This window comes from Staurois parvus, unplaced genomic scaffold, assembly GCF_062004578.1.
Source record: "Staurois parvus isolate SC_StPar_1 unplaced genomic scaffold, SC_StPar_1.0 ptg000669l, whole genome shotgun sequence".
Lineage (NCBI taxonomy): Eukaryota > Metazoa > Chordata > Amphibia > Anura > Ranidae > Staurois > Staurois parvus.
In genome coordinates, this window is record NW_028318465.1 from 376,717 (window position 1) to 389,084 (window position 12,368).

The following is a 12,368-nucleotide window of genomic DNA, read 5'->3' on the forward strand; positions in this document are numbered from 1 at the left end:
TAAATAATCATAAAAAATAATAATATAATAATAATAAATTGAATTCAATAATGTAATCAAACCAAAAACACTGAAATTTGAATAGAGCGCCAAGTTCGCACATCACCGAGCTTAGTCGCAAAATCGTTTTCAGTGTCTCATGACGATTTTCCCCACGAATCACTATCGCTCAAATCTGCCAGTGGTTCTAATTTACTATTGCTGTTCTCTAGCTGGTTAAAGCTTTTGACATAAAGGGATGCTTTTTGGACGCCATGGACTTTTCTCAGTTTCCAGGCAGAAAGAACAGTAAAAATGCAGGCAGGGCGCAGGACAAAGCACTAGGGACAAAATGTATGTGAAATGGTTTGATACAGTAATGTTTTACTATGTGATTTTAGTGTATTGAGTGAATGTCACTTTTAAAATTTTTTAATTTCCTGCCGGTTCTGTCCCCCGTACGTCCCATATGTCCCGATGCTCGCAGGGAACGGAAGACGGATGCCAGCATTGGCCGGAGGAGATGGCCGGGGATGCTGCAGTGGGGACATCGCGGGAGCAAAGGACAAGGTAAGTGCAAGAAGGATCCTGGAGCAACACTGCAGGGTAATCCCAAGTGTAGCTCGGGGTTACCGCTTTTGGTACTGAAAGTTTACCCCGAGCTACACTCGGGAATACCGCCAGGGGGGTTAATCCATTTTTAAATAAGGCTGTAACATAGCAAAATGTGGCAAGTTAAGCGCTGTGAATACTTTTTGGATGCACTGTATGTAAAAACAAAAATTGTGAAAAAAAAAATTAAAAAAAATTTCTTAATTGTCCAAATATTTGTGACAAAAAAAATTACAACTTCAAAAAACTTGCTATGCCTCTTACTAATTACCTCAGACTGTCTACTTTCCAAAAAGAGGTCATTGGGGGGTATTTGTGCTGTCCTGACAGGAGTTATTTGTTATTTGGGGGGGGGTGGTATTTGTCTTGTCATACCGTTTGGGTTTATTTGTACTTTCCTGACATTTGGGGGGGGGATTTGTACTGTCCTGGCATTTGGTGGGGATTTGTACTGTCTTGTTGTTTTCGGACCTGAAGAAATGAGATCAGCTGTCAGTACATTATTATTAGTATTATTATTATTATACAGGATTTATATAGTACCAAAAGTTTGCTCAGCGCTTTACAATATAACAGAAGACAATGCAGCAACAATACAGTTCAATACAAGAGGGATAGGAGGGCCCTGCTCCTTGGAGCTTAAAATCTAGTACATCAGCAATGATTGATTTTCAGATATATACCATAGTTTGTGGACTGTAACATTCCTACAAAGCAAACAATATACGGGGTTATTTTCTGTAGCAGAATACAGTTTGACCTAAATTTATGAAGAGATTATTTATTTGCAAAATTTTATAACAGATACAAAGAAAAATGTGGGTTTTTTTCGGGGTTTTTTTTTAGCAAAAAATAAAATGGTAGTGATTAAATACCACCAAAAGAAAGCTCCACATGTGTGAAAAAAGGATAGAAATCTCATATGGGTGCAGTGTTGCATGACCGTGCAAATGTCCAACTCCTTAGCTCCTGCAAAAAATTGGGGGGGGGGTGAGACTAGGAACCATAGACGCAAGGGGGAAAAGAGGGGGGTGTGGGTAGGAGATGGGGGCATGGGTAGAGAAGAAATGGAGTGAAACTAGGAGATCCTGGTCTGTATCGGGATAAAAAAGGGGGGGGGGGATTTGTGTTAGCATGAGGGGAGGAGGAGGAGAGGAAAATAGATGGGAATCAAGGGGACTGGAGAGGGATGGTCAGGGAAGGGCATGGGGAATACTGTCAGCTGGTAAGGAGTAGTGTAAGGGATTTCCGATAAGAAGAATTGCGAATAGAAATGCGCATGCGCATAGGAACGTCCGGAGAAGAGTGGACGGTTGTGCGCATGCATGCGGAAATGCGCGATCACGCACGGCGAAGATTGGGGCCAGACGGGCTATTTAAAGAGTGCCTCTGCCTATGTTAGGTGCTGACTGGTCTTCAGCTCCCCCGTGTCCTGCTTGTTCCTGTGTGATTCCTTTGTTGCTGACCTGGCTTATTCCTCTCCTGACTCTGATTGCTCTCCTGATTGATACTGGTTCCTGACTTTGGCTCTGCTCCTGACCTTGGCTTTCCTTCTGATTCTGTACCGTGCTGCCTGACTGTTGATGACCCTGGCTATTCCTATGACACTGCTCCTGTCTCTTACCCTGACTGCCTGCCTTGCTCTGGTGCACGCCTGGCGATCTACAAAACCTGCTCTGCCTGTTACTACTGTGCCTGAATCCGAAGATCATCTGTCTTCCAAGGTCATCATCTGCAAGAGCTGCAACCAGAACTACTGGCGCTCTTATCCCCCTGGTCCCTAGACTCCCTCTGTTCCAACTCCAGTGGGGTCAGGGCTAGTGACACAAGTGAGGCCGACCTCATCATTTCAGTCTCCCATCAAGTACGTGACAAGTAGCCACAGTATGATAAAAGCAGGGTGGGAGCAGGGGTGGAATGAAGGAAGGGAGAAATGGAAAGGAAGGAACAAAGGAAGGGAAGGGTGGGTGGAAGGAATGAAGGGAGAGATGAAAGGAGAGGTTGGAAGGGAGGAAGCGTGGAAGGAAGGGGGAGGTGGAAGGAAGAAAGGGAGGGGTGGTAGGAAGGAAGGGGAGGATGGAAGGAAGGAAGGAAGAGGGGTGGAGGAATGGAAGGAAGGGAGGGGTGGGTGGAAGGAGGGAAGGGGTGGGTGAAAGGAAGGGAGGGGTGGGTGGAAGGAAGGGTTGGAAGATATGGTGAGTGGAAGGAAGGGAGGGGTGGGTGGAAGGAAGGAAGGGAGGGGTGGGTGAAAGGAAGGGAGAGGTGGGTGGAAGGAAGAAAGGGAGGCATGAGAGGAAGGAAGTACAAAGAGAATAGCAGGCGCATAATGTAGCAGTCCATGTATATGTTGAATAAATGGATGTTCCAATGGGAAAGTGTAAACTGTGTGACAAATTTTAATAAAAGGTAAGCTTAACAACTGACATCTTCAAACAGTAAATTATGCTTATAGGGGGTACCAGGGGCAGACTGACAACTCATGGGGCCCCCGGGCAAGAGGGGATCATGGGGCCCCTGTGTCCTTGCCCAAACTCAAAAAAGCCTATGAAAAAGGTACCAGGGGCATCTCTAGGGCCCCCTACTGACCCTGGGCCCTCGGGCAGTGCCCGAGTTTCCAAATGGTCAGTCCGCCCCTGGGGGGTACCTCTGTAGCCAGATGTAAAGACTGTTCCGGGGAAGAGGAACCCTGGTCGGTCAGCAGGAGGCACTGCAGCAAGTAAGGCAAGGATGGTGAAGCCTCATGTGAGTGGAAGGAAGGTAGGTCAGACTCACATGCTCAGTCAGATGCATCAGAGCTGTCAGTTGCTGTGTTCAATATCACTAGAGCAATAATAGAATTGTTATTAGATGTAGAATGCATTACTTACAATTAAAGTGGCTGTAAGCCCAATGTCTAACAGATATCAAACACTCACATCTCCTTACAGTTTGTAGAATGAACATGATAAGCACATCAATTGTTCTTCAGTCCTGTTTCAGCCCGCTGAATATCTCCCGGTCTGTGGGCGTGTACACTGCCCGGAGCTCAGGAGGCAAAGTCAATGATGTCACTAGACTCTCCTCATAGCTGTACACACCCCTGGCATTCTGCCTAGTGCAGTTTAGCAGTGTGCACATTGGCTGGTCACTTTCAATGCCTGGCAAATCTGTTGGATGGTAGTGCTACAGATCCAGCGGAGCGGAGAGCAAGTGATAGTGCTGAGGCTGCGGCTCCGTGCTGAGGCTGCGGCTGCATGAGACATTCCCCCTTCACTCATGATCATGCATGAGTCTCCTGATTAAATCTGTCAAGGAGAGGGGGATTGGTAATACCTTTTTAACTTAGGTGTCGGAATTTTTTACTGTAGAAGAGAGGAGAGGATTACAGATGACAGGATGCTCTTTTCCCGGCCAAACTGAGGACAGTAAAGTTCTGCTGTACTGCTGAGTTAGATGCAGTGTTCACTTTCATTTAGATTTTTTGGTTTTGCAACCACTTTAACTCTAAACTGATGTCCTGTAGGGGCTTTAAAAGCTGCACCTATGGAAAATGTAGGGTACCGACTTTTGTCACCATTTTACGGGTGCACAAAATTTAAAAGTGGTTCTAAAAGCTTAAGGGTTTTTTTTACCTTATTGCATTCACTGATTTAGACCAAATACCCTCTATGAACCAGATTCCCCCCAGCTCCCCCTCAATACTTATCTGAGTCCAATCTAGATCCAGAGATGTGCCTGAGAACAGCACCTCTCTCCACTCTCTCTCTCCTCACAGAACAGATTGGCAGCAGCAGGAGTCATGGGCTCCTGCTGCTGTAAATCAAGTCCTGTGATGAGAGAGCAGGGGGTGGGGCTGAGCCTTGCTGTCTGTGTCTATGGACACAGGCAGCGTGACCCAAGATTGAGTCAAAATTGGTACCTGTGTTTGTGTAGCCTAAAATAATTTTAGTGTATTTTTTACTGAAATGTTGTACTTGATGACCCTTTGAGCGAATATCATGTAGTGTAAAAATCTGGCCGTAATTGGGCAATGATGTCACTACTGTCCCTGCTCCTTCCCTTATGTAGCTCATGACAGGTTGGGAAGCTGTTATTCAGCTGTGTGTACTGTCAACATCAGTAATGTGCGCTGAGTTGTCTGTTTTGGTTTTTTTTTTGACAAGGCAGTGAATTATGGGCACAATGATTGATGAAGGATTTACAGGAAAGGACATTTTTGGGGATTTTATTTTTTTAACAAAAGACTTGTTAGATATTTTGGGCTCCTTATTTCAAGGGAACACTTTTTTATTTTGCTAGTCTCCATATTGGAGCACATATAGCAGTGGATAAATTAAGGGCAGAACATCCAAGAAACCAATTATAAAATACACTCACTGGTGTTGCACCCCCACACACTTCCATGCCATCTTCCCTGCCATGTCAGACTATCCTAAATACAAGGGAAACTGTCTTCCTGTATACTTGGGAGTAGCAGCTGGCCCTACTCTGTATCATGAGTGCTGATAGTGTATTAGCCTTCTCTGAGGAATTTGAGGGGTGCTATCATTTATTGTTACACACCTATCAGAAAGGGAATAAATGATGCCCTCTTCCTTAGCAGCCCTACACTATATAAAGTGACCATGGGAATTGGTGATAATGTTCAGGGCTTTTTTTCTGCTGGAAGTTGGTGGAAACTAGTTCCGCCACCTCTGGCTCAGGCCCCTTGCTCCCTGCTCATCACTATCACTTGTAAACATAGAAGTCTGGCTTCAGTATTTACAAGTGATATTTTTGCAGTGCATTCATGGGTTGGAGAGGTCATGTGGTTGGCTGCACCTACTACGATCTCCTTATTTTTTTTTCCTGGTGCCCAGATGCCCCCACTGGATGATCTCCCCGCAAGTGATAGAGGTGGAGCCACCTACAGCAGGGCCAGGACAAGGGTTGGGTAGGAGGGGTGGCTGCCTGAGCACTGAGATTGGGGGGCACCACAAGGAAGTTGGAGGGAGGGGATTTGTGTTGAGAGGGTGAATTGGGGGGGGGGGGTGGCAGGAGGTAATAATTGTTCTAGGCAGTGAAATTTCGGGAGATGTGCTAGGCATAGTGATTTGAGGGGATTTGTGTTGGGAGGGGGATGGGAGAAAAGGATTTGTGCTAGGAGGGGGGATTTGGGGTGTGTGTGTGCTAGAAAAGGTACTATGATAGAGGGGGGAGGGGCTTTGTGCTAGGAGGGGAACATTTTTTGGGGGGTGTGCTTGTAGGGATGAGTATTTGTGCTAGGTGGGGAAGTTTTGGGGGCAGGGAATTTGTGCTAGGACCAAGGAGAGGAAATTGTGGTGGTATGGGGGATTTGAAGTGGGGGGGGAGAGGATTTGTGCTTAGAGGGGAAATGTGAGGGACAGCAAATTTGTGCTAGGAAGTGGAAATGTTTTTGGGGGGATTTGAGATGGGGGCATATGGGGGGAGAGAAGATATGAGATGGGGGGGAGATTTGTGCTGGGAGGGGGGATTTCAGCACGGGCATGGATTTGTACTGGGAGTAGGGGGAATATATGCTTCGGGGAAAGCATGTAGATTGGTGCTCAATTCTCTTTTTTGGAGGGTAGAGGATTTTTGTTGATACATAATGGACATACACCTTGCTGGGGGCGCAATTTGGCACATTTGCCCTGGGCTCTAGTTGACCTTGTCCTGACAGTGACCTATAGAGCAGAGGTGCTTCAGCCTAATACGGCAACAAAAGTAAGATATGTGGAAGATGGTGGCGCTTTTAAGGAGCAGGGGAAAAGAGGAGGGCAGTGTAAGGGTGGGGGGGGGGGATTATGTGCAAAGGTCAGAGCTGAAGAGGGGCAAAAGTGAGATGTCAATGGGGGATGCAGAGGTAAGCAGCAATGGAAGAGGGCTGCACTCTGCGTGTATCACGCCCCTGAACTCTGCACTGTGTATATAGTACACACCTCAAGTCTGCATACTGTATGAAGTGCACCCCTGAGCTCTGCACACTATATGTAGTGTACCTTTGAACTCTGTTCATAGCACTCACTACTGAACTACTGAACTCTGCATTCTGTGTGTAACACACACCTGAATTCTGCACTCAGGATGTAATGCACTCCTGCTATTTAATGTCCCTTTAAGACCCTCCCACTCTTAGTGAAATTTGACCACACCTACTATTTCATTTTTGGGGGGGGCATGGTTGAGTTTCTGCACCTGTTCTCTGAGAAAAAAGCCCTGAATATGTATAACACCACATCCCAATTTATTGACAAGTTTCTATTCCACAAGTACAAAAGGTGGGTGATGGGACTCTTTAGGTGTATTTTTATTAAAGAAATTAATCACAGACCACTTAAAATGTAATTATTTTATTGATACAAAATCATAAAATTGAGCATTAAAAAAATCACATATATAAAACACATGCTACATACATCCCCTTCTAGGATCCATTATTGGCCCATCCATAGTATAGCATATAACTTTCAGACAGGGGGCACATTGTCCTAAAGCCACCCAGAACATCAAAATGGAGTGCACAAAGCATAAATATACACTACACATATAAAGAGGTATTGACTATGGATAAGGCCTTTCTCAATGTGTTTCACTTGTTGCTACCTTAGGAGTGGGGTACACGAGTGATAAAAGTGGCTCATCGACACATAGGAAACCCACTCAAACCAAAAAGTACACCAGGGTCACCAGCAAGGCAGAAATCACATGCGCAAACATTGACCCTTAAGAATATATGTGTTTCTCCAGCAAATAAAAAGATATATTGATAGTAGCCCAAATCAATTGGGTCTAAAGTATTAAAAATATCCTACATACAGTCCCTCCTGTAGAGATATAGATATGGCCACAGATGCATATCTTAATGTTTCTTGGTCTGCATATATCCCTGTGAAACAACCAGCTCTACACTATACCCAGTCAGGCTCTTCTCCAGGAAAAGTTGAAATATCAATCTCTCAGAATGAGACAAAAGAATCCTCCCATAGTGTAGTATATTTATTATACCATAGGAACATGTAACAAGTGTAAATAAGAACTCACGTAGCAGCCAGTCCACATTAAAGCCTCATGCTTTCAGATGAGGATATGTCTGTTGGGTGTACAGCTGAATGCACAGGTGTACCAAGATGGATTCATAGATCTATATACACCCAGAAACCTGCACGATTTTTTTCACTCGTGGTCACTAACAGTATAATTTGGAAGCACCGTTTACTGTTTTTCACTTACAATATTCTATTTTTGGACTTTGAGATATAAGTTTGCGTGTATCAATATTTTGGTCATTCTTTTTCACTTCACAACAGGCACGTGTGTTTTAAGTATATATATATGTGTTTGTATTTATGCACATACGTATGGATATAGTTTTTTGTGTTTCTATATTATTTTTAAGTGATTTAATTGATTTTGATAGTATTAGTAAGCACCTATAGATTAATATTGTAATATTGTCACACCTTTTGATTTAATATTTTGGGATCCCACATTCACAAATTGATTTGAATGTAGCGCAGCATTCCTTATGTTTTATATTCACTTGATCACTGGTATATGATTTAATGCTAGCAGCTCCCTTTGGGATACATACACCTATTTATTCATTTGGTTTAATATCATTTTTAAACATACACTTGAAGCGCAGGAGGGTCACACCACTATTACTATACCCAGTGCCACCATGCTGTGAACCAAAAGTGATAAAAACAGCAGAATTATTCAGCAACACTTCATTTTAGGCATAGTAAAAAAATTTTAAAAAACTGTTCAAAATACGTTAGTAGCTCCTTTTAAAAATCTGAAAAAAATTATATTTGTTGGCAATTTTTCTCACAGCTTCTTTTACTTCTGTATTTCTCAAACTGTAAATGAGTGGATTGATAGTGGGTATTACTACTGCATAGAACACGGAGATGATTTTATCATTAACATGCAGATAGTCTGATGGAGTCCTAAGATATGCACAAATCAGAGAACCATAAAATATACATACACAAGTCAGATGAGAGGCACATGTTGAGAAAGCTTTACTTCTGCCTGAATGAATGCTCAAAATAGCAATCAGGATATTGATATAGGAGTACAGGATGGTTGACATGCAGATGGCAGCTGTAAATCCCCCAAAAATAAAAATAAATACCCTATTAAGAAATGTATTAGAACATGTTAGTTTAAACAGTGGTGGGATATCACAGTAGAAATGGTCAATTACATTGCCTTTCCAGTATTTTAATGCAAATGTAAAACCTATGTGGATGGCCGAGTTGAGAAACCCTGCAAAATAGGCTCCACCTACCAGGAGCTTACACAATCTGCTGGACATAATAGTAACATACAGCAAAGGTCGACGTATTGCCACAAATCTGTCATAAGCCATTGCAGCCAATAGATAACTCTCTGTGGTCGCTGAACCTCCGAAGAACAATAACTGTGTGGCACATCCAGCAATAGTTACAGATTTTATATTTCTGGTTAGGTTTACCAGTGTGTTTGGAGTTATAATGGATGTACAGAAAAGATCGAGCAACGCCAGTTGGCTGACAAAGAAGTACATTGGAGTGTGGAGTACAGATTCTAGTTGAATAGTGGCAATAATACTCACATTTCCTAGAATGGCAATAACATAAATAATCAGAAACACTAGAAAGAGTGGAATCTTGAGGTCGGGATTGTCAGTCAATCCTGTGAAAATGAATTCTGTGTCTATAGTGTGTATGCTGCAATTATTCATTGGTACAGCTGTGGGGAAAATAGGTAACACATAAGAATGACCTGGCATAAAAATTTTCCTTGGTAGAGTAAATTTGAAAAAAAATTAGTTTCTATAGCACATTCAACATACTACTAGATATGGCATGAAAACAATAAATGATAGCCCCAATAATGCTTTAAAGGGTAAGTTCACCTTTACCAAAAAACTGTCTGTGCTGGTAAGGGATGTCTGTACATAAAAACAAATTTGACCAAACTTGAATAATGCCCTTGGTATAGGTGTAGGCCCTTTACATAGCTTCTTAAGCCTGACTGAAATACTTCTAGGACATTGCTAAAGATGTTGTTAAGAGAAGCCTAGTGTTACTGCTCACCTTCACCATCACAGGAGCGAGCTCTCAAAGGCTGAGCTACTGCATCATAGGAGTGAAAGCGCAAGAGATTGAGCTTGAATAAAAGAAAGAGCTCGCTCCTGTGATATGCAGGTGAACAGAAACATTAGGCTTTTCTTAGCAACAATCTTAGCAACATCATTCATCTATCACATCAACTTTTTCATCTGTCCTCTGAGTTGGGGGTAGGCAAACTATTGACTGCGATCTAAGGTAGATAGTCATCAGGTACAAAATAGATCTCAAAGTTGCACAATTTTTAAGGAAGATAGAAGATACAGAGACTGGTGGTGGAATGGTGAGAGAAGATGAGTGAAAACAGCACAGCAATATTACAGCCTCCTTTCACAAAACAGAAAATACCTGGGGCTTTTGGAGCAATTGTAACGGGGAGAAACACATGAAGTTGGATTCCATCACATGTAGTCATACTGCATTCTCTGATTGGGAGCAGCTAGGTCCTCTTTAACATTGTTGTCCAAGGCAGGTGTGAAAACTACATCCATTGTACTGGAAAATGCTAATTATCTAGAAATCTAAATGTTAAACACATGTTAACTGAACATACAGTGCTGACATATGTATCAAAATCTACTCATATTTGTAGTTCTTGTACGCATGATAAATAACAGAAAACTAGTAAAAATATTTCAGAAATGAAAATTGAAAATGTATTCATGACATCTCTAAAAAACAAATTGCCAAATTACATAGTTACATACACTATATTGACAAAAGTATTGGGACACTCCTCCAAATAATTAGATTCAGGTATTCAAAGTTCAAGTCAAGTCAAGCACCTAGGCATGTACACTGCTTCTACAAACATTTATAAAAAAATGAGTCGTTCTCAGGAGCTCAGTGAATTCAAGCATGGTATCGTGATAGGATGCCACCTGTGCAATAAGTCCAACGTGAAATTTCCTTGCTACTAAATATTCCACGGTCAACTGTTAGTGATATTATAACAAAGTGGAAGCAACTGGCAACAACAGCCATGAAGTGGTAGGCCACGTAAAATGACAGAGCGGGGTCAGTGCATGCTGAAGCGCACAGTGTGCAGAAGTCGCCAACTGTCTGCAGAGTAAACAGCTAAAGACCTCCAAACTTCGTGTGGCCTTCAGATTAGGACAACAACAGTGCATAGAGAGATTCATGGAATGAGTTTCCATGGCTGAGCAGCTGCATCTAAGCCTTACACCACCAAGTGCAATGCAAAGCGTCAGATGCAGTGGTGTAAAGCACACCGCCACTGGACTCAGCAATTTAGACATGTTCTCTGGAGTGACGAATCACGCTTCTCTGTTTGGCAATCCATTAGATGTGTCTGGGTTAGGCAGTTGCCAGGAGAATGTTACTTGCCTGACCGCATTGTGCCAAGTGTAAAGATTTGTGGAGGGGGGATTATGGTGTGGGGCTGTCTTTCAGTGGTTGGGCTTGGCCCCTTAGTTCCAGTGCATGGAACTCTTAAGATGTCAGCATACCAAGACATTTTGGAAAATTTCCAACTTTGTGGAAACTGTTTGGGCATGGCCCCTTCTTGTCTCAACATGACTGTGCACCAGTACACAAAGCAAGGTCAATAAAGACATGGATGAGCAAGTTTGGGGTGGAGGAAATTGACTGGCCTGCACAGAGTCCTAAACTCAACGCGATGGAACACCTTTGGGATGAATTAGAGTGGAGACTGCGAGCCAGACCTTCTCGTCTGACATCAGTGTCTGACCTCACAAATGTGCTTCTGGAAGAATGGTCAAACATTCCCATAGACACACTCCTAAACCTTGTGGATGGCCTTCCCAGAAGAGTGAAGCTGTTATAGCTGCAAAGGGTGGGCCAACTCAATATTGAACCCTATGAACTAAGACTGGGAAAACAAGTCCAAGTGCATGTAAAGGCCGGCGTCCCAAGACGTTTAGCAATATACTGTAGTTATTAATGTTGATTAAAGACACCAGTTCATCCAGTTCATCCTGTGTGTGTGTGTGTGTGTGTGTTTGTGTGTGTGTTTATGGCACTACCAATTTCAAAATAATTTCAAATTGGTGGGGATTCTCACTGGATTACCTTTACACAGGCTATCGGGAGGATCTATCAGTCCATCATGAATGCTGCTGCCAGGCTCATCCACCTTACCAGCCGTTCAGTGTCTGCTATTCCTCTCTGTTTATCCCTCTGCTGGCTTCCACGCACCCAGTATATTAAATTAAAAATACTAAAAACAACTTACAAAGGCATCCACAACCTGGCTCCAAGCTACATCACTAACCTAGTCTCAAAATACCAACATAATCATTGCCTTTGTTTCTCCCAAGACCTCCTGCTCTCTAGCTCCCTCATCACCTCCCCCCCATACTCACCTCCAGGACTTTTCCCGAGGATACCCCAGCCTATGGAACTCCTTACCTTAATCCATCCGACTATATCCTACTCTATTTGCTTTTAGACGATTCCTGAAAAGCCTTCTCTTAAAGTGTTACTAAACCCAAAACCCTGCATTCAAAAAATCTGATCGCCCACAGTACACAGAACATGGAAGTGCAATTATTTTAGTAAATATAAACTGCTAAATACCTTTTCTCATCAACAGTTAGAGCAGTCTTGTGACTTTTATCAGTGTCCAGCAGAGCACATGTTAAAGTGTGTAGGAGGAGTTTTTATTCTGCTCTAGGATGCAGAACCCCTGACCTC

At 43.0% G+C, this 12,368-nt stretch overlaps 1 protein-coding gene across 1 annotated transcript; it reads right to left on the reverse strand.

Annotated features, from left to right (window-relative positions):
• Positions 1 to 8,350: 8,350 nt before the first annotated feature.
• Positions 8,351 to 9,304, reverse strand: LOC149447798 (olfactory receptor 5AP2-like). The gene has a single exon (XM_089652021.1). The coding sequence runs from the start codon at positions 9,302 to 9,304 to the stop codon at positions 8,351 to 8,353; it is 954 nt and encodes a 317-aa protein (XP_089508147.1).
• Positions 9,305 to 12,368: the final 3,064 nt, after the last annotated feature.